We start from the raw sequence: 22,009 nt of genomic DNA on the forward strand, positions 1-22,009 counted from the left end.
CTCTTCATAAGGATACAAGAACAGTCCATTACTGTTTTCCTGTTTGCCAGATTCAAACACTAATTTTTCATTTACTGTACCGAGAAATTTTGGAAATCACCTAGCCCTCGTTTCTTTTGGAGAATCGTTCGCTTTCGAAAAAAAGAGGCATTCAGCCTGCAGATTTAGAGGAAACAAGATTCTGTTGAACTCTTTTCCACCACTCACCGCCCACTATGCTCTCCGTAGCATCGCTACTCAATCCTGCTAAGTCAGAACCGCGAAGCACTCGAATATCATCAAGTCCTCCATCGTCGCTTTGTACCTCATCGCCCTCTTATGGGCATACCCTATTACCCATTCATTCCTCGTCCATCAAGAAACAAAAGATGGCTAAGGACGGCGCAGTTTTCGCCAAGGGTACTAAGATTAAGGGCGATGTAAAATTTCCACCATTTGAACATCTGAGCGAGGAGACTATGCGAGAAGTCTCAAAATTCCAAGTGTATCCACTTGGTAAGATTCAAGATTATTGCCGCCATATCCCTTATAATAGCGAGAAAAAGAACTTCTTGGAAAAGACTGGTCGAGAGAGCTTCGAAGGTATGCTTCTGTCTATGCAAAGCTGACTCTTTCCGATAAGCTTACCAGAGTTGACTTTTTGCTCGCAGTATTTCAGTACACCTTCAAGCTTCCAGGTGAGGATAGAGTGTACACTGTTATGTGGGATTATAATGTTGGGCTCGTTCGCATCACTCCTTTTTTTAAGTGCTGTAAATACTCCAAGGTAAGCAAGCTTCATTCTTTAGGCTGCGTGTACCCAAGATGGCTAATTTAATCTGATCATCTAGACAACTCCGGCCAAGATGCTCGGGATGAACCCAGGCCTAAAGGAAATCACGCACAGCATCACTGGTGGCGCTTTAGCAGCTCAAGGTACGTTTTCATCGTCTCTTATCTTAGTGTTCATCAAGAATCAATACCGAATGCATAGTTTTTTTTTTCTTTCGAACGTTCTAAATTCTTCTATTAATCTCACAATGGAACAATAAAACGCAGCTGAAACCCCAATACTGATCCCGTTCCAGGTTACTGGATGCCATATTCCTGCGCTCTCGCCGTTTGCACCACTTTTTGCTCTCACATCGCTCCAGCTTTGATTCCCATCTTCGGTCCCTCATTCCCATCTCAGTGCGTTTCACCGGACGCTCCAGAACATGGCCGCATGGTTATCGACCCCCATGTAATCCGTGCCGCCACCGCAGAAGCCGAATCCTATCGTCTCCAATACACATCCTTCACCCCAAAATCCTCCACTAACGTTACACCTCGCGACTCCGCCAGCCCCCAACAGCAAAGCTCCAACTATCTCATTCGCACAAACACCATGACGCCCCCAACAAGTTCAAGTAGTCATCTTGAACGAAGACTGAGACTCAAAAGAACGTTTGGTGGCGAGAGTCCTTATGCGGAGAGCAGTACTGATCATGACGCTGCGAGCGAGACATCAAGTGGCGATGCTGCATACTTTTGTTCACCAGTAACTCCTACATCCGGCCTTACGGGTGCAAATTGGGGTATCCATGCCAGATCGTATCTTCCTAACGGTCATTCACATTCCTTGTCGAATGCGATGAATCATCATCAGCATCAGAACATCAAATCCCATTCCGCTAATGCAGGAATTAACATCTCCGGGATGGGTATGGGGATGCATGGTCATGGTCATGGTCTGGGACTCAATCAAGGTCTTCATTATGGCCATACTCATAATCATAAGTTGATGAATCCACACATGAGTGTAAATGGTGCCATGGTCGTCGGACACAGCGGCACAAACCCATGGTTAAGTGCCATTCCGCGAAGTATAGGCGGACTTGCCGACATGACAGCTAGCTGGAGAGCCAAGCGACGTGCAGAAGAATTAGATGGAAATATCTCCGATGCAAGAGATAGAGAAAGAGAACGAGATATTCATCGTCCTCATCCCACGGACGAAGAATACGACGGTGAAGAAAGCGCTAGTGCTACGGGTGATGAAAAGAGTCCTATGGGAGATGATAGGACTATCACCTTCGGTCCTCGCGCCCATGCAACGAACATGGTGCAAACACATCAGCAGCATACAATGACGAGAGGAGAAATCTCGGGAGATAAACTCACAAATGCAGCTGGTGATGAAAAGAAGGCAGCTTGGCTGTTGATGAAACTTAGTGTTAAGGATGGTGAAGCAGGTGCTGCATTACCTTTTTTACCGAGTGTATCCGCCGTAGGCACACAGTTGATGGGGAGCGCGCAGTGGATCAAAGATGAGGGGGATAGTGATGGGCCAAGGGTTAAGAGAAGAAGAGCACTTAGTATGTGAGAGTGGAGTTCTCAATGGTAATTTGGCGCAAGGTTCATCTTCATCTTGGTATTGGATGGGTCGAGCTGGGACGAGTACCATCGAGTGGGTGGTTCATACATGAGCATTTGTCGTCTGGCTTGATCGGATCGGATCAGATTTGCTCGATCGTTTCATTTTCATTTTCTCCTGCGTGCATACATGGTTTGCGCAACTTGCTTTTGTTTGTTTTTCTCATCACAAATATTTCGTGGTTCATTTCACATTCGGGAACGGTTAGGTGGGTGTGGGGGATTAGTAGGAGTGGAAAATATTAGAGGGGGATATGGGGGTTAGAGTAGAAAGGGAATGGTCTGACTGGTGTGACTAGAATGGTTGAATGGGTGGATGGTTGATAGAGTGGAGTAGAAAAAGGTTCAAAGCTCGGAGGGAAAGAAGGTTGTTCATATTCAGGGTCGCAGTTTTGCATTGTATGTACTTATATGTTGTGGGATTGATGCATTTAAATTGCTATGTATTTTGATACCTAGGGTTGCCTCTCTTGTGTTGATTGAAAGTGTGTAGATCAGATTTGGGGTATCATCGCGGCGGTGATTTCTTCACATACGAACTCAAGAGGATTGGTTCTGTCAAGATCCTCGCTCACACAATACGAGATATATCAAGAAAATGTAAGAAGGAACTTCTTTAGAGCTTTACTAAAGGATATCATTTATTTTGCTACTACGTTCTTTCTTTTCCATTCTTCTATCCATCCTGCTGCTTTCTGCTTCGGCATAACATAGATGCTCACAACACCATCCACCACTTCCCCGCCATTTAGGACCTTCAATAGTGTAACTTTTCTGCCAACCTTAATCAAAGAGCCCTTTTTCTTTTCCACATAACACTCCACCACCTTTTCATCTCTATATTCCCCTTCAACATCCCATGGAAGTGGTAGTATGTATTCCAGATGTTGTCCCACAGTATCCATCTCATTAAACGACTTGATAAAATCCGATTCTGCTGCAAGAGGGTATAATAGGAGAGCTGGAAAGGATAAAGTCGAATTAACTGGATCCAATGGATCGGGCACCAATTCGATCTTCGCATCCTCCATTTCTGGTGGTTTATCCGTCATTCGTAAAGTGATTTCCCTCGCCGCCAACGATGTTTTTAATATCTTCTCTATGTTCTTCTCCCTGACCAGTCGCTCAATCTCCTTCTTCCTCTTCGCCTCAATCTCCTCATGCTTCTTCAAAATGTCTCCAGCCAAAGCTAACAGCGCTTTGTCATCCGCTGCTAACTCTAACCCCCTTGCACACGCATTATCTGCTTCCTTTATCCTTCCCAACGCCAGTAGGGCTTTCGCACTCCTATAAAACGCCTTTGTGTTCTTATTATTAATCCTCAACACCGCTCCACAATCAAACACACAAATCCTGTAATTCTTGAGGCCTAAATGCGCCATCGCCCTATTTACAAGCAACACCTCAAGTATCTTAATCTCCTCCACAATCTCATCCTCCTTCTCTTCTGGCACATCTCCAGACCTTTTCTCACCCCTCTGTCTCCTCCTCACCTCAGCCAACAAAATATTCACACCCTTCGTATAAAACTCCTTTGCGTCTGCTAATCTCTTTTCCTTGAAACTGTCATTTCCCTGTTCCTTGAAATTGGAAGCGATTTCTAATGGTGTACCTTCGTAGGCTAATGCTTTGAAAGCTTCTAGTTCGTCATTCTCTTCGAGTTCGGTCATGAACAGGGGAGTGGAGTTCAGAGAAGCGAGAATTTCGGGACCGGATTTATCACGGAGGGAGGCGAGGGAAGGAGGGAGAGAGGGAGTTGTAGAGGAGGGGTCAGAGTTGGAAGGAGCAAAGCCAGGGAAGGCGGAGGACATGGCTTGCGCAAGGAGATCAAAGTCTTGACCTGGTGCCGGAGCGGGCGCAGATGCAGGCGCATCATCGGAGAGTTCTTCAATTTTCATTTTGAGAGTTGGGTGACTGATATGAGATTTAGAAGGGTGGTGGAACTTGGGAAGAAAAAAAATTGGAGGGGAAATTCGTGGGACTCTCTTATCGGAAAATTGTGGGGTAAGCACGTGGAGATAAGTACGTTTGCCCAGATGGAAGAATAATGAGACATGTGGGGCAGATCACAGATTGCAAGTAGTTGTATCAATCGTTTCAATCTCACATGTACAATGGTTCGCAAAACTGGTTCGCACAATAGTTTCATCCGAACTTCTGTCAAAGATGGGACGATAGGATAATGAAACGATGAGAACGCCACCCTCAACCGAATATGACATGTGAAGGAAAAAGTGTAACCTTTCTTCTTAGTTTACAACCTAAGTGAACATATCGTTACTTGAACGGGATGCTGATTTGTACCCTTATTTGACCTGGGACAGAGAAACCTTCGATAGTTGCAAGAACCTTCGATAGTGTAACATCCTGCTGCTACACTCATGGACAGCAGGCCAAATCTTCACATAGACTTCCGCAAACCATCTGACATTTCTCGTCCGCACCTGTGCCATCCATGATTATCCCATTTGATGCTTCAGCTTGTAGCGTTACACTGTGGATACCGTATGCATGCAAGCATTCCCTAATAAGCTTGGCTTGCTTCATGAATGATTTCAGATCCGTCTCGATCGTAACAATATGGGCTGAAGCGACTGTCTTCCTCTGGCATAAACTCCATATGTGTAGCTCATGGATAGACAGGACCCCTTTAATGTTTTCAATGTCATGCTTGACGTTGTTGATATTTATGCTAGATGGAACCGATTGTAGCATTATTGCGCCGGCATTTTTGACTATTATGCTGATCAGTAACATATGGGTTGGAAAGAAGGACAGTACAAGAGCGGCATACTTATTGGAAAAGAGGAGATGATTAGCATTAATGATATACCCATACTCACGCCTGGATCTGCATAAAACCTTCCCTCATATTTGGTGCGCCAAATAACCAATGCGGCTATGATTACTCCTATGTTATTTACTGCATCCATAATAACATGGAGCATTACCGCAAGGTGGGCTAAGTCTCTAGGCTCCTTTTGGCCGTTTGAAGGTTGAACCATATGGCAATGACCCTTGTGACGATCTTCTCTGAGATTCTTTGAGGTGTTTAAACTAGATGTGCTCACCGTAGTGGCACATAGCGTGTCAGAGCTCATTTGTTCGATATCGACCGTGCTAGGAATGGGTCTTTCACCATGACTATGATGATGTCCATGATGATGACCATGGTGATCATGGTCTTGATAAAGTTAGCTGAAAGCCATATACTTCTAAAATTCCCACATACCGTGTAGGAAGACAGCACTGATAATGTTTAGAGTGAGCCCGGCACAGCCAATGATGAGCATTAATTGAGGATTCTTGACTTCTATAGAAGAAAATATTTAGCTTTGAAAGTCCGAGCGCTGGTAGATTCGTACTCTCTAGATACACGAAGCGATCGATAGATTGCAGCACTATGCTGACGCCTAGAGCAAGCAAGAAACAACCATTGAAGAAAGCACCTAGTAATTCTGCGCGTTGCCAGCCGTAAGAGAGGGAGTCGGGCGAGTCAGAACGTTGGGAAACCTGCGGCACATCGTCAATTTTCGGTTCGAAAGCGAGAAGATGGTCAACAGATCACTTACCCTCAAAGCAGCCAAAGCGACCATGAAGCCGATCAAATCATTCAGCTGAGTAGTTCTGTTAGATGAAGTCCCACAAGAACGGAGTAGAAAGAATATCAAACGTAGGCGAAAGAAAGAGCAAACAGTTTGCTAGACGATCGGGAAGAACATACATAGTGAAAGGCATCCGCTACCAGTGCAAGGGATTTCGTATAGAAACCAACTAAAGTCACACGATTTAGCTTCCGCTATCGAAAGCGAGATGAATATTCATGTTGACATACTTGATAACTCAGCCAGAAAAAACGACGTTGATATGCAGATCACCACGGTCAATCTTTGAGCTTTGGATAACGCCATTCTGTCCAAACGAAAGTTCTGAATTTGAAAATAATGTTTTCGAAATTGAGGCAGATAGTTGAGTCAAAAAGCAAAACAGATATGCAGTGAGCTGTCAAATAATTCTCCGAAGCGTTGAAATTTTTTGTACCCGTCACTCATAATAACTTCATACATTCGTGACGACACATAACCTTCACAGCAAGCACCTAGGCATGGGTAGTTACACTTGATAAACCCCCACAACGACGCAGAGAAGGACGAGAAAGGCATTTGATCATGTAACGATGTATCGCTGCCATCACACGGCTAACGGGAAATTGCATTGACGGCTCTGTGCTATCTGGTTCTTGGAAACTTGTCTGGATAACATGGCACCGGCTTTATCTGGTCTGATGTAGGTACCAGTTAATGGGTGACAAAACATGTGTATATATTTGAATTAGGAAAGCAAGCTCTATAAAATGCTTGGTAAAGAGGGGAAATTAATGAAAAGTTGACAGTAGCTGGATAGGTAACCGCCAAACGGCAACTTAGTAACCGTCGGGATTTGCCATTGTAATACCTGATATCATATCCACCGAGTTGATGAGATACATAGGTACATGAGATTCCTCATAATATTGATTTGTGGTTGTTTTCGTTGAAATTTGAACAACGTTAAGTGATGGAAGTAAGATGTTTTGCAAAGTTTAACCTGCGATGCACGAAGTATGTTTTGATTATCACGGGATTACTAATACAGCAAAATCTCTCTACAAGGATATATTTCTAGCTTCCACAACGATTCGTATCCTTAAAACCCCCTTATCAGGATATCCTTATACTTTGAAATTCCAGGATTATGTATATTCTTATTAGATTAATGGAAGTACTAGGATTTGGATTGTCATTTGATAGTGTATTGAAACTTTGATTGGTCTTTATCAAGATAGACAATAGTACAGAAATGTCATGCAATGGGATTAGTTGAAATCAGATTATCATTAGGTCAAAATTAATCGAATGTTTCATGTGATGATACCTCCCTATATACTTAGGAAAGACTATAAGCAAGTACCTCCCTCCTACCCAACCTCATAGAGGGGTTTTGCTTCAGTCCTCGAGGTCCTCTCTTTCTCCTCTCAAGAGTTAATACCCTTTCATTATTACGGTGACCTGCTCGGGGGCTCGGTTACCTTGAGCTCTTCTATCCTGGTCTTCCTCGGCAACCGTAATGATCCCGTCATTCGCAAGCTTAGAAATCCAATTGCGCAACTTGACCCAGTATTGACAAAATGAGGGGGATTTTTGAACCCCCCCCTACTTGATCTCGAATCAAATTGCACTATTTCCTTAAATCGTATCAAAGAGAGACTGCGGAACATAACATGTCCGAAGAATCTGAGAAGAAAGAGTGGCATATAAAAGGTTCGTATCGCCCAGTTTCATCATCATTTTGTCCTTCCAAACAATCATCCCACTCTCATACTTTCGATAGGATCTTTAGACGCAGAATTAGTCGTGACCCCAGCCCTTCCACCTGACTTTCATATCAGCCTTCATACACACGATACACCAGACGGAGAATCAACAATCGTCGAACTTAAAATGGGTTCCCATCCTGCTCCAAAGATTATCTTGTATACTTCCTATGCATGTCCTTGGGCCCATCGCTCTCAAATAGCTCTTGCTGAGCTCGGGCTGGAATTTGAAACTGTCATTATCGATCTTAAGGTTCCACGTACACCAGAGTATCTGGCCATCAATCCCCGGGGTCTCGTGCCTGCTCTCTCCTATAATGGAGAGATCATCACCGAATCTGGAGTGATTTCTCAATTCTTGGTAGACTCTCATCCTTCCCACTTGGAGAAGACCAGCCGTGAGGAAGGCGGTGCATTGCAACGTGCCAGATACAACTTCTTTATTGAAACGTACTTCTCGAAGGTTGCCCCACATGTTATGAAAGCCGGGGTAGCGAAATCAGTGGAAGAAAGGGAGCAAGCTGCCTCCAATGCTATAGATGCGATCGTGAAGGAGATAGAGCCTGTAGTTCAGAACGCAGCCCCTTTCTTCGGAGGCTCGGAGAAACTGACATTTGTGGAAGTAAGTACCAATATCTCTGGCAATGTCACTAGATACTAACGAACTCTATAGGTTCAAGTTGGGCCATTTCTGCTCCGACTTTTAGCTTTCTCCAAATATGATGGCTTGCTTCCCAAGAGCCTTTTGACTTTAGAAGAAAAAGCTCCGGCCTTCTGGAGATGGGCCAATGCCATAAGCAAGGAGAAGAGCGTCACCTATATTTGGGATGAGGAAGCCACAGCAAAGAGAATGCTTGAACTGTTTGAGAAGTTAAGAGCAGCTTGACTAGGGAAGCCAAATTTTTGACGGAACTATCACGAGATGAATGAAATAAGAATCCAGCGGTTGGGGCACAGCAATGAGGGTAATGACGGCGTTGATATAGTAACAATTCAATCTTTTCAGATATGCCAAGAAACATCAGTCTACAAACCCTAAACCTAAACCATTTTCTCCATACCTATAACACTTTGTCCTCATAATGATGTCAATTTATGCATCAGTGTTTCGTCCCTGCATTGTCAGCACCACTCGGGGATTTTGCCCCTAAGAAACACTCAAACATTTGGTTACTAGGATGTCTTAGAAAATGATAAGTAATGTCTCATGGGAGAAGTTCTTCAGTCTGCAACTATCACAGGGCCTAAAATTTAGATAGAATTCGAGAGGGACCATACCTCAGCCTCCTTTTGCCAAGGGGTGGGCGGATGTTTATGTTGTATGAACACAATACCTAGGTAGCTAGCTTATCTTGTGCCTCCAGTAGTGCAATGGCGGTATATTGTACTTTGCTGCTAAGAGATAATGCACCAAAGACACAAAATCGAGAATGTTTCTTGGGGAATAAAATGCATTCGAAGAGTAAGGTTAATTGAGCCCCAAGATTACTGTGCTACACACCATACTAGACTAGGTAATCTTGGTGAGGGAGCCACGTGCCAGTGAGGATGAACTCTGCCTTGTTTACAGAGTACTCTCCCTAAGTAAGACTTAGTAAATCATTTATCAGCCCTACCCGACTGCCTTTCAAAGCCGTTCTTGAACATCCTGTTGATCTTTCCAGATTCGAATTCGATAGAGAAAATGAGGGTCAATGAGATAATGAGGTTCGGCCATGATTAATAGTTGCCAGTACGGGATCAAGCAAAACAAACCGGATTTTCCACTTGGCAAAAGCTTTGGGTTTGTACCTACCTGCACAGCTGCCCAGATGATATACGACATAAAAGCCGACATGGAATCGCATAACTACCTAGGTACCTAGGTAAGCTCAGAAATTCTCACAGGTATTCAGATATCGTTGGTTAAATATATCAATTTAGAAAAGCCTTTCAATCAATAAGATTCTCCGATATCACGATGCAGATTTAACAAGCAAACGATTCGTGCTTTGATAGAATTACCGATACCTAGGTACGTACCTACTCTACTATACGGAGTACTTGTACTGATGGATGCGGTTGGTATCGACTGCTGCTGTAACCGTTTCCAAGCGAACAATGCACAGCCCCAGTGAGCCCCTCATAGCAATCATGATAGCCTAATAAACTCATTACCTGCAAAACAATCAAGTGATCGCCGCCTCACTTCAACTCTAAAACTCCCAATTCTTAAAACTCACTGGCGACATACTTCGTTGACTTCGACACTTTCGGCTCAGATACCGTCCTTGGTTTGATATATGCGAAAGTCTCAAGTGAATAAATATAATTCAACTACTCACTTCTTACTGAACAACCAAAACGAAAACGAAGACCCACCCAGTCAACCAAGCAAGGCCGTTCATTCAGTCATCTAGGCCAATTCCACCTACCCCACGGAGTTTCTACAAATCTATTAGAACCACAATCCGCAACCACCAACACTTTACAACATCCTCTCTCTACTTGCGATTCTCAAATTTCAGAAATTTCTCTGCACAACGATACATCAAACCAAAGGTATGTTGACCGAACATCCAGGCCATCATAAGGAGGCGCGGAGGTGTTCTCCTTGACTACATGAAGCCAAATCGCTGACATCCGTATGTTTCATTCAGCAACCAATACTCGGACTTTCGAACCCGTTCTCAAGAGCCGCGCTCTTACTTGCGCCAGATCCGAATCTCCGCAGGTAGTCTGAATTGATATCTATAATATCAGAAGATGGGTAAATCGTGAGTACCATATTTCTCTTTCCGCTCCCGAGACTTTCCAGCGCAACTTGCACAACATGAATACCGCCAAAAGCCACGAGGCCAATGCACCGATCTCATCAGTGTGCACCGCATTTCCGGAAGTCGTTACAAAGTCCGAGTCTTATCGTTCGATAAATATACAAGATCAGTGGCTTCAAGGTCCAGCATAAAGCGATTCGGCTAGATGTACGATAGACGAGGAGAATATCAATCATTGTGACGTCGGGCTATGCGCAAATGGCTGGATTACTTCCATCTACTTAATCAAGGAACATGCGGGATATTCATATAATCTAGTTTGCGCACTGGCAGATGGACTGACTGACTTGTCAAATCTAGTCAATCGAAGCTCTCGGCGGAGCAAATCACCGAACTCCAGAAATCTACTCACTTCGATAAGAAGGAATTGCAACAATGGTATAAAGGTGTGCAAAAAACGTAGTCGGTCTCATTGAATGACCACCTAATAATGTGGTCTTTCTAGGTTTCTTGAAGGACTGCCCATCTGGGATGCTCACTAAGGAGGAATTCCAAAAGATCTACCGACAATTCTTTCCATTCGGAGACCCATCGTCCTTTGCGGACTACGTGTTCAATGTCTTCGATAGCGACAAGTCAGGTTCGATTGATTTCAAAGAGTTTATTTGCGCCCTCAGTGTGACCAGTCGAGGAAAGATGGAGGACAAATTAGACTGGGCATTCCAGCTTTATGATATCGATGGAGATGGAAAGATCAGTTATGAAGAGATGTTAGCAATTGTAGAGGCAATTTACAAGATGGTGAGTACCTCTCAACTCCTACCCTTATGGTCACGTGGACACCCCAGAGGTCTTTATTTGCATTGGACATGTAGTAGTGGTATTTTGCAAGATTTGTCGAGTACGGTGCTCTGGCAATCAAGCCCTTCATCAGCTGGACTTTAATCCATTACCTAGCCGTTTGGATGATTTCCTCGTTTTCATAGGAGCTCATTTCGAGTATCTCTGTCTCTTACATTACTTTGGAATGTGCAAGTACTGATTAGCACATCTGTAGGTTGGCTCAATGGTCAAACTTCCACCTGATGAGGATACCCCTGAAAAGCGGGTCAAGAAGATCTTCCGTATGATGGACAAGGATGAGAATGGCAGTCTAGACATGGAAGAATTCAAAGAAGGGAGTAAGCGTGATGAGACGATTGTATCTGCACTTTCGCTCTACGATGGTCTTGTCTAATGGATGTTCATGGTTGAATCTCTTTTCGGTGCTGAAGGTGCAAAGTGGTGTCGAGAATTTAGATATTTGAAAGAAGTTTGGGCGGTCTTCTGGATCTCCCCCTCTTCTTTCTACTTTGGATCGTTTGTACCTTCATCATCATTCGCCAATCATTTGGGCGGCTCATGTTTTTGGAAGGGAATGTTTGTTGGTAGTTTAAGCGTTGCGTATGGTACCGGGAAGTTATCTCCTGGATTGGATCCCTAGGATGGATCAATTGATTAACCACATATACTAGTATAGAAATAAAACCCCTGATGTACCCATTTCCGATAGAATGCTTTGTGACGTACGTGGATTTGGTATTGGATAGCTCTTTTCCCTCCTACGTGATGCGACGAGAAGACACTGGTTACGGTGGTTACGGCTGGCTCTGTTTGGAAGCACAAATGTTCAAGAGGTAACAAAGCCCATATTTGACGTACTCGAAGACGAGTCTTTAAGCTGAGGGCTTAGTTTGTCAGTTCGCTCGGCCTTGTTTGAGGAGTTCTGTTTGGTAAATATGGCGGTACGCTTCAAATTTCGAAGCTTCGCGTCGGCTAGAATTCACGACCAACACGAGACGCGCCGTAGTGGAAAAATTCACTTCACCTTCTCGTCTAAAGGTCACTTACTGATATGGCTTTCTACATTCGGTATCGGATAGCCTCGCGATAACTGACTTGCTTGATTTTTATATTTTCCTCGCAGTACAGAAATCCAAACTCTCCATTGATCAACTACACACACAAAAGCGCACCATCAACAAATTCACAAATAGCTTCATCAACATCCATCAATTGAATAATAAATAACACCATTGTTCATCTCAAATAAACGAACACATAGTCTCTATCAACAATGTCGCTATCGAAATCCTCCACACCCGTTCAACGATGTCCACCAAATTGCAGAGGCTGTGCGACGTTCGCAGCTTTCGGCGGCGGATACTTTCCTCCTCAAACATCCGACGGACCATTGTACCAATGCTATGAATATGCTTTGGCGCTAGGTATTATAGAAGAACCTCCTTCGAGCATGATTGAGACTGAGGATTTGGTACCTGCTCCATTGGCCATACCTGCTAAGTCGGCGAAACGTCCCAAAGGCAAGCCGATTGCTCCTTCTGCTTTTACTTCTCCTCCTCCTCCTTTATTCCCTTGTCATGTGGAAGTGAGCAAGGAAACAAGAAGGAAAATGGAGGCAATAGCAGCCGGGCCATATACATTCGAAGAGAAAGTGGAGCTGATGACTTTTGAAGCAACTACAGATCCACAGTCAGCTGCGTATATGGTGGACTATGCACGAACACACCAGAATGTTTTCTCTGCAGGATTTAAAATGTCGCAAGTTGATCAAGACGCTATGTTTTCCCTACCTACATCCTGTGCAGGTATCTATGAAGAGAAAAATGCGACTTATCCTCTTGGTCATAGTTATCTACCGCCTGGTGTGGTTCCGCTTCCTAGTGATCTTTTGTTTACGATCACGACGTGTGGAGAACGATGCGCAACGAGTTTTGTTGGGATGTATGCGATGCGGATGCGAGATGCGTTTCAAGCTTCTGGGGTTGATATGCGGGCTCATGAAGTGAGAGGGGAGTGGGAGAAGACAGGGGCGAAGCGATGGCTGTATAGTTTGGGGATGGACAAGGATAAGGAAAAGGTGAACAAGATTTTGAGGAAGGGGAAAGATGTGGTCATGGCACAGGAGAAGAGAGGGGTTAGTACGTTCAAGTTATTGAGGGAATATGAGAATCTACGCAAGGATATGGAGAATGAGATAGAGAATGCGTTTCGGGACATAGAGAAGGCGGTTGGAGGTTCCCAAGAAGCGGAGTCCGGTCCCGAGTCGTCAGATCCTCACTCACTACCTGACAAGATTGTGCGGAGAGCGGTTCAGAAAGTTGTTAGAGAACACTTCGATCCTATTGATTGGCAAGGTCCGGACCGGGATTGGCTAGGAGCTGATGCTAGCATCTCTGCCCTACCACCACGACAGCGACCATTGCAGAGTTGTGGCATAAACGAACTCGTGAGCGACGACCCACACGACGAATCTGCGTGCACCAGTTTCGTTCAATTGAAGCGTACCAAGCCAATGGATTTTAAGTGGTACCAAAGGAGCAACGAGTTCGAGAAACCGAAATATGAATGGCCTCAGCAAGTGAGATGTATAATGAGCAATGGAGTAATCCGTGAGCGTTCGATGGGGCCATTCTATGGCGAAATAGCTGATAGACTCTCTATGCTAAAGGAGCATGCTGTAAAGCAGAACGTTGCTGCAAATAACTCACTTCACTTTGCGAATTCATCGTGGCAGTTCATGGCGAAGGGAATGAATATCTGTGATTGGTATTGGGACGAAGAAAAGCGCATACTGGTGAAAGGTTACAGCGAACACGATGAATACAAGAAAGATTGCGATCGGATTGACCGAGAGTTGGATAATTGGAAGGCGACTATCAAAGAAGGGATGGAGACTCCAATCAACTCTGATAATCTTTCCCAGAAGGAAATTCGATATGCTACGATTGGCGAGTATTTGTTGCGACAATGGAAAGAAGGACCGGGAATCATGGTTTCCAAAACCCCTAGTGATGAAAAGATGGAGGGATCTCTTCTTGCTCCTCACACTACCGATAACGCTTCGCATATTAACTACCTCAATGCTCGTATTGCTGATGCAACTAGACATCGAGCTGAAATTGAAAGCAAGTGGAATCACGAAACTGCACCTCAAGATGTCTTTCAGGCTAGAAGAGATTTGCTTGCACATATAGATGTTTTGGAGGACTTGAAACTCGAGATCGAAGCGCTCAATCGTCAAGAAGAGACAGGACAGAGCCCCATTTTCAAAGATAAAAAGACGAGAAGAGAGTTGAGTTTGTGGGAGAGGGAACGTTCGGAAGAGATGCGTTTGTGGGAAAGAAAGCCGGGAGGTGAAAAAATTGGACAAAGTTCGGGTGCTAAGACGAGATAATCTGACAAATGGGAGAGGAAGTTAAGTTGGGCGATGAGAGAGATGTGTAGTTACGATTCTGCAAAAATATTAGATTGGACATGGAATCAGGAAAGAGACTTGGGGTATATGAGCAGGACCGCTGATCAGCTGTCAGTTTGGTTTGGGTGTTCCATTATTGAGATTGGTCAAGTATGCAGATGTCCATAAGTGTTGGTAGTAATAGATACTAATGTATTGTGAATATGCTCTTCCTTTTTTGATACTTTTTATGTCTGGCTGATGGAATGACTGTTTACTTAAGAGGACTAGGTATCTAGTATTGACTCAGTCATACCTATGATTACATGTATCGTTGTCTAGAGCACAAATTCTGGTATAACAAAAGAACGTCAATATCTTCTGAGTATGCCTTTCTTCCTCTGATGTTCCTTCTAGTGAAGTGGTTGATCAAATTCAGCAGGCGGTGTGGCATGATCGATCCGAGCCGTTTATGGAAAGGACTTTCGCTTAGGTAAGCTTATAACCTTATTTCTTAGTTCCCATATCATGTGGCACCGTGGACCTCGGAGAAGGATTTCCTCTTAATTAAAACATCCTAAACACAACCAAAAGAGACATCCTTGACAATCCAAAACACAATGAATTGGTTTAAACAAACGTGTGCCTCTCCCTAATTTTGATAAAATCACCTGCTAAAATTCACAGACTCGCAAATGTCGTGGGAACTGAGGAACCAGAGTATGGTTCTGCAGGTATTCGCACGGTAACAGATCAAGCTGAGAAAACTCCCTACACCGAGTTGAAGAAGACCGATTTGAAATGGAAGGCTCAAGAGAGTACAAATGTAGAGACTCAGACCTTCTATATGATCTCAGATGAGGGTAAAGTCGCATCTGTTCAGATGATTTACAACAATGTGGCGTATGTTTTACCCATGCACTAATGAGATGCATCACGCGTCAAGGTAACATTACACTAACGTCGGATGCAGTGGACTTCGAACAACTTGTCAACTGAACGTCAAAGTATTCAATCACAAAGGTCCAAAACAATCTGACCATCTCTGGCTTTCAGATTCACTCGAAAACTATGGCTTCGACGAAGAAATGGTTTCGTTCTACGCCGACGGCCTTTCCATCGCATTGAACGAAGCTGGTGACGAATACACCATCAAAGCCGCTCGTAATGAGTCTGGACTTGTCAACCTTGTACTCAAACGCGCGGCCCCTGGCTTCCAGGTGGGAGAGAATGGAACCACCTATTACGGTACTGATCCCGCCGCACCTTGGGGAGAGATGAGACATAGATTCTGGCCTCGTTGCACCGTCACTGGTACAATCACCACACCCGAGAAGAACTACGACTTCAAAGGACGCGGAATTTTCATTCACGCCATTCAAGGCATGAAGCCTCACCATGCTGCAGCAAAATGGAACTTTGTAACTTTTCAAACACCTACCTACTCCGCTATCATGATGGAGTTTACAACCCCTGCTTCTTACGGCCACACCTCGGTGAATGTTGGAGGCATTGTAAAGGACGGCGAGATCGTATATGCCGGTGCTACCAACACCGTGAAACATACCGAGTCGAAGGAAGACCCAGAAACTATGTGGCCCGAACCTATCTCAGCCGAGTATAAATGGGAAGGCAAGAGCAAATCTGGTGAATTTTCTGCAGTTCTCAGTGGACCGCTCGGGGAAAGGACAGACAGAGTTGATATTCTATCTCACATTCCCAGTTTTATCAAATCGGTTGTTGGAGGAGTTGTGGGAACCAGACCTTTCTGTTACCAGGTAGGCTACCAGACGGTATTCTAATTTATCAATATTAACATCTTTATAGTGGGCTATTCCACCAACCGACTCCCTCGTCCTCAAGATTAAGGATGGCGAGACAGCTGTAGAGGAGCAAGGTACACTCTTTGGTGAATCAACCTTCATCTTGTAGAAGCAATACGAAGCATTCAGATTCCAGAGATACGAATCGCGGCCTCATGATAATATAGAAGTTGGCCAATGCCCAAATTTATAGTTTTGAATATTGCGCATCAACATAACAATCGTTTAACTACCCCTGCTTTCGCACGAGGAGCCGCGAAGAAGGGCTTCTTATGGGTTCTTCTTTGACTTCCTTTCTCTACGGCTCGTTTCTACAGATTGAGAATGGTTTTAATTGGATGATTTTTTTGAAAGGGGTACGATCTTGGAGGGCTGTTATAATTCGTTTTAGCTTAGAATTGCATTACAGCCCCGTTATACCTTCTCTCATCTCATGATGTGATGTGATAGCTTGTGTCCCTTACCAAAACATGGTACGGAATTACAAGCAATTGTGTGTGGATGAAAAAGAGATAAGCGCCGGTTATACTCTTGCATGGCTTTGAGCTAAAAGATTTTTTCAGTACCTGTCTCGTCTTCAAAATGAGTTTTTAGTTCACTGCTCAGTCTGGCACTCGAACGATTCACTTTCAAGTTTCCGTATAGAAAAGTGAGACAATCTGATAGCATTGAATATTCCCATCCATCTCAATTTTGCAGTTTATTCAGCATACAACACTATCAAATATTCTCTTGTAATCCAATCCATGACTCGTCATATTGACCAAGCACAGATCTTCAATTCCCCCAAAGCGCCAATTAGGCACTCACAGCAGCCTCCTTCTTCCTCAACGCCTCCTCCTTATCCCTAATAATCTTCTCCACAGAAGGTCTCTCCATCATCTTCGAATGCCACTTCCAGAAGTGCGGATACTCCTTCTCGATATCCAATTCTCCGGCGCGATCGTTAAAAATCCACGGGATGCCCATGTCCCAGGGAATAAAGGCCAAATCGGCATATGTACACTTATCACCGACTAGCCATTCCTTTCCATTCAGATGTTTATCTAAGACGTACAAGACGCGTAGGCCCAGTGACTATCTTGCTGTCAGTATTCTTTCCAATTTCTTTTTCCTTGAGGCCTTCGACTTACTATGGCCATAAAGAGTGATCGGTTGAGTCATATTGATGAATTGAGTTGATGTTTAGTATCTAATGTATAAATAAGTTATCTTGAATAGAATCCGACAGGAGAAATTGAAGGACGCTTATTCAACCTATATAACAATGTCGTCGTAGTCATTATAATCTTATGTGGAGACTATCCTCTGGGGCCCCTCATCAACTACCGAAAAGCTTTGACGACGGGTAGGGACGAATCTTCCGTAGGTTAGTCCCCGTTGCCAAGAAAAGAAAACCCTCTGTTGAAACTAGGAAAGGTTTTGCAATTCTTTTGTGGATGTCGACGTGGTTGATTACACGATCAAGATTTTGGTTCTATGATTTGCATGTACTCTTACAAATCGATGATGATGATGATTATCAATCTTCAGTACTTTCACCGTAAGCCCATAGGTTTATATGTCATCATTGATTTTCCCGTGGAAATTGCGGATGCATATAGTAGAATCCTTAGAAATCATATGAAACCTCCGCAATAAGTACACGTGTAGGTCTCGAGCAGCGGGGAATGTGTATATAAGACTCTCATGGTTCGTTTTCGGTGCAGAAAACTCGCAATAAATGAAGAGGTAAGCCTAGCTGAGTACTCCATTCTGGAAAGCATGCAGACTTCAGCATACATTGTGGTTCACTATCAATTTATACGTAGCTCCTTTTCACTGATCAAGGCTTTCTGCGAATAATTATAAAAGTCTCGTCGGATTTGTTCGTAGGCAACTAGCCATATTCTTCGGTTTCTTGAAGATATCAAATGATTCACAAGGCACTTACCAAGTATATCAATACCTTCACTCCACACTTGACATTAACATTGCTGTTGATATTTATGTTACGAAGAAGTCAGAATCCTGTAGCTGCAGAAGATTAGCCCGATCACTAGTGGGTGCCGGACTGACATGACAGAACACTATAAAAGCTTATTTAGTAATAAGGTTATCCATTGAACTCTCAATTAGCATATCTTGAAAGTTCTTAAAATAACTTTGTGAAGGTTGAATGATGAGAAAATAAATTATGCTACCAGATAATTGAGGATCAATTTATAACATTTTGGAAGTTAAGAATGGTCCCCTGAATCCATGCACCCACTATGTGCCATCATCCATCCACGATGACTAAGCACGAAAAGCGCCACATCAAACAGAGCCTGGAGAGCTCTCCTTTCATTCGCATACCATCAAGTTGTCTTACAAGTCAGATAAATCAACCCCCTTTTACATTCAATTGTATGATACTCGGGATATGATCATACGACCTCTATCTCATCGACTACTCCTCCCAAAATATCCAATCCGAACCTTTCAATCCCTTACCATGACCTCCCCCGCACCCCCCAAACCCCCCATCCACTTTGGGAAATTTGAAGTAACGGACCAGGCAAGTTTAATACTCAAGCAAAATCTAACCCCAATACATAAATTCCAAACATCTAACCCCCTCCAGATCTTCCACAAATCAACCCACTGTTTCTGTCTCGTAAACATCAAGCCCATCCTCCCCGGCCACGTGCTCATAATCCCCTACCAACCACATCCCCGCATGACGGATCTCTCGAGTGTCGAGCTCGACGATATCTTCTGCACCACGCAGAAAGTACAGAGAATGCTCGCGTCGTATTATTTCCCGGGTCAAGATGTCAAAGAAGGATCGTTTAACATAGCGATTCAAGATGGGCCGGAGAGCGGACAAACGGTGCCGCATTTTCATTGTCATGTTATACCGAGGACGAAGGAGAGCGCCACGATTGGAGATGGGATTTATGAGAAGCTGCAGGGGGAGGAGGGGAATGTGGGAGGGGGACTTTGGGATAGAGAGGCGCGGATGGGGGAGAGACCGGTGCAGAAGGGAAAATTTCCGAGGGTGGATGAGGAGGATAGGGAGCCGAGAAGGTGAGTTTTGAGTTTTTAAATGGTCTTTTTCCTGGCAATATTGTTCTTGGCGACGGATTTGAGTTTTTTTTTGGATTGTGATTTACTGATTCATTTGGATGGTGTAGTAAGGAGGAGATGAATCATGAAGCCGTGCTTTTTAGAGAACAGATGCGAAAGTTGGGGTATAGTGAGGTGGAGCAACATGATCAATAAACCATTCTCAAAATCGTAAGATATCCAGCTAGGTGATTAGATACTGATGATTCCACGGTCATCATATTACAAGATCTGCGATCCCAACGCGTAGATCCTTGTATGAAGAATAAGCAAGACCATATATAGTATCTGTATACACCTTCCCAACTAGTCGGCGGCAAAATTCATCTCCAGCTCTCCTACTAATTATGCTTCTTGTTTCTAGCCCTATTCTAGACCCCGTTCATGTACATAGATCACTAACTCCACCTCATCGTTTCGCCCATCCTCAACCCACCAGCTCGCTACGATAAGTCGCAGCGCTTAACAGACTCCGCTCTTCACAATCAAATTGCCCCTCGTATATAAGTGGGATCCCGTCACGACATTCAACATCTCTCTTCTCTTAAGTTATATCCAACCCAATCCTGGAAACACCCTCAAGAGCAAAAACGATATCTAGAAATCTAGCATGCGTCGTCCAAGTAATTCCGCGAGTGCATTCTCATCGCGGTCATCATGAAGAATACTCCCATCGCTTTCGCTACCTTTTTCACATCTTTGATACACAAAAGTACTCGGAATGGAGTAGCATCCCGATGCCAAGGAAGCGGAGTCAGTCAGCCCTGACTGCGTGCGGGGCTAGCAACAGATGTTAAAGCGCATCCGCTACTTAAGCTTAAATTGGGTTGACTAGACCTTCGTGTATGCTTGGCGTTTCTTTGGCTAGATAAATGCCGTTTTGGTTGACCCTTCTCATGCTGTCTCCCTATGTGAATGTTGAAGGTGTTAAATTCAACTGCAGGTTTTCAGTTCGATTATCAAGTCGATTTGACTACACTGTCGGGCAACACGAGCGTCCATTCATTTTCTTCTGTATCTATCGAACTCAATTACAACCATCCCAAATACCATCATCTCAACCACACCATTATCTTCCCACCCAAACCCAAAGAAAAAAAATGCACATCCCCTCCCTCCCGAGTCCCAACCCCCCTCCTCGCATTACTCACCTCCATCTCCTTACTTCTCCCCCTCACCCTCGCCCTCCCCATCTCTCCCTAACCCCCACCCGCATAATCATAATCACACCCATAACCACCATCAGCATCCACATGCATCCTCCCATTCTCCCCAACCAAATCTACATATACTCTATCAACTTTCCCATGTAGAAATCCTGTCTCCCCTTCTCCCCCCACTTCCACTTCCACTTCCACTTCCACAACCACAACCACAACCAATAAACCAGCAATCTACCCAAAGAAGTCACAAGTGTATATACCTACATAACCATCAAGCTTCTACACGAGGAAACATAATGTATGATGCAAGCTATGGGTAAGAGCACAGGGCTAGAGATAGGGAAGATGAAGTGTGTGGAGAAGGAGGGGGTGGATTGGGTAGAGTTGGTGGTGCGAGGGGAAGGGATCTGGGGACGAGTATCGAGCCAAGCATTGCTTTAGGTTAGGGATGTGTTCCCGCTCTGTTTCTTTGTCTCCATAATAGTGAGAAAGATCCATATACCCGAGAACTTCACATGCAACAAACCCAATAACCCCAACAAACCTCTCAAGCTACTTTTGTCTCCTCTTTTGTCTCCTCCTTTGTCTCTTCTCCTTCCCCCCGCCTCCTCCCTATCGCTTTCCTTCTATCTCTCCCTCTTCACTTCCTGCATGCTGGAACTTTCCAACACAGTATCTCCCTCATCACTCTCCAACCTTAAACATTTCTCCCTCAAGTCACTCCTTAAAGTCACCAGAAAACAAAGCAGAGGTTGATACTTTTGTTAATCCTTTCTTTATTATGCACAGGCGTACACTATGCAATTCTAATCCTACATTGAACGTGGTATCTATCTAGTCTATAAGTCTAGACTAACTTTTATTAAGAACGCCCATCAATGCATCTTTCATATCATATGCAATGCTTTCTCAAAGAATCTACCAATACCAAGTAAAAGAAGAAAACGCCATTCAAATCCCTATTAAACAGGCGACCAACAGCCATCCTCCCTCTACACTACTACCAACCCTCCCTATTATCACCCTTCCATTGTATATCCAATATCTAAATACACCTACTTTAGCGATGAGAAAACATGCCTTGATGAATCCGGATCAAAGTCCTAGGTGAAAACCAGAAACTCATCAAGATCAGTCTCTCAAAACCAAAGTAGGTGTATTTTCGATGTCAAACAAACATTGGAAGGCTGAGT

General features: G+C 44.0%; 9 protein-coding genes across 9 annotated transcripts; 6 read left to right on the forward strand and 3 right to left on the reverse strand.

The window, feature by feature from the left end:
* Positions 1–215: 215 nt before the first annotated feature.
* EAF01_007776 (uncharacterized protein) lies at positions 216–2,750 on the forward strand (the record flags this gene model as incomplete). Its single annotated transcript, XM_038916032.1, has 4 exons — positions 216–582; positions 651–766; positions 831–915; positions 1,068–2,750. The coding sequence occupies 4 exons, from the start codon at positions 216–218 to the stop codon at positions 2,342–2,344; spliced, it is 1,845 nt and encodes a 614-aa protein (XP_038768503.1). The 3' UTR covers positions 2,345–2,750.
* A 285-nt stretch (positions 2,751–3,035) lies between these two features.
* Positions 3,036–4,292, reverse strand: EAF01_007777 (uncharacterized protein; the record flags this gene model as incomplete). Its single annotated transcript, XM_038916033.1, has 1 exon — positions 3,036–4,292. One exon carries the CDS (start codon positions 4,290–4,292, stop codon positions 3,036–3,038), a length of 1,257 nt encoding a protein of 418 aa, XP_038768504.1.
* Positions 4,293–4,773: 481 nt separating this feature from the next.
* On the reverse strand, positions 4,774–6,305 carry EAF01_007778 (uncharacterized protein; the record flags this gene model as incomplete). The annotated part of the gene is made up of 7 exons (XM_038916034.1): positions 4,774–5,129; positions 5,189–5,578; positions 5,627–5,707; positions 5,760–5,907; positions 5,967–6,011; positions 6,119–6,168; positions 6,230–6,305. The coding sequence occupies 7 exons, from the start codon at positions 6,303–6,305 to the stop codon at positions 4,774–4,776; spliced, it is 1,146 nt and encodes a 381-aa protein (XP_038768505.1).
* A 1,349-nt stretch (positions 6,306–7,654) lies between these two features.
* EAF01_007779 (uncharacterized protein) lies at positions 7,655–8,810 on the forward strand (the record flags this gene model as incomplete). The annotated part of the gene is made up of 3 exons (XM_038916035.1): positions 7,655–7,694; positions 7,765–8,369; positions 8,421–8,810. 3 exons carry the CDS (start codon positions 7,655–7,657, stop codon positions 8,631–8,633), a joined length of 858 nt encoding a protein of 285 aa, XP_038768506.1. The 3' UTR covers positions 8,634–8,810.
* Positions 8,811–10,492: 1,682 nt separating this feature from the next.
* On the forward strand, positions 10,493–11,740 carry EAF01_007780 (uncharacterized protein; the record flags this gene model as incomplete). The annotated part of the gene is made up of 4 exons (XM_038916036.1): positions 10,493–10,503; positions 10,864–10,949; positions 11,009–11,304; positions 11,561–11,740. The coding sequence occupies 4 exons, from the start codon at positions 10,493–10,495 to the stop codon at positions 11,738–11,740; spliced, it is 573 nt and encodes a 190-aa protein (XP_038768507.1).
* Positions 11,741–12,619: 879 nt separating this feature from the next.
* EAF01_007781 (uncharacterized protein) lies at positions 12,620–14,740 on the forward strand (the record flags this gene model as incomplete). The annotated part of the gene is made up of 1 exon (XM_038916037.1): positions 12,620–14,740. One exon carries the CDS (start codon positions 12,620–12,622, stop codon positions 14,738–14,740), a length of 2,121 nt encoding a protein of 706 aa, XP_038768508.1.
* A 620-nt stretch (positions 14,741–15,360) lies between these two features.
* EAF01_007782 (uncharacterized protein) lies at positions 15,361–16,672 on the forward strand (the record flags this gene model as incomplete). The annotated part of the gene is made up of 4 exons (XM_038916038.1): positions 15,361–15,380; positions 15,428–15,643; positions 15,714–16,518; positions 16,568–16,672. 4 exons carry the CDS (start codon positions 15,361–15,363, stop codon positions 16,670–16,672), a joined length of 1,146 nt encoding a protein of 381 aa, XP_038768509.1.
* Positions 16,673–17,361: 689 nt separating this feature from the next.
* On the reverse strand, positions 17,362–17,705 carry EAF01_007783 (uncharacterized protein; the record flags this gene model as incomplete). Its single annotated transcript, XM_038916039.1, has 2 exons — positions 17,362–17,640; positions 17,697–17,705. The coding sequence occupies 2 exons, from the start codon at positions 17,703–17,705 to the stop codon at positions 17,362–17,364; spliced, it is 288 nt and encodes a 95-aa protein (XP_038768510.1).
* Positions 17,706–18,967: 1,262 nt separating this feature from the next.
* EAF01_007784 (uncharacterized protein) lies at positions 18,968–20,639 on the forward strand (the record flags this gene model as incomplete). The annotated part of the gene is made up of 2 exons (XM_038916040.1): positions 18,968–19,614; positions 19,722–20,639. The coding sequence occupies 2 exons, from the start codon at positions 18,968–18,970 to the stop codon at positions 19,807–19,809; spliced, it is 735 nt and encodes a 244-aa protein (XP_038768511.1). The 3' UTR covers positions 19,810–20,639.
* Positions 20,640–22,009: the final 1,370 nt, after the last annotated feature.

This window comes from Botrytis porri (genome assembly GCF_014898465.1).
Source record: "Botrytis porri strain MUCL 3234 chromosome Unknown BPOR_010, whole genome shotgun sequence".
NCBI lineage: Eukaryota > Fungi > Ascomycota > Leotiomycetes > Helotiales > Sclerotiniaceae > Botrytis > Botrytis porri.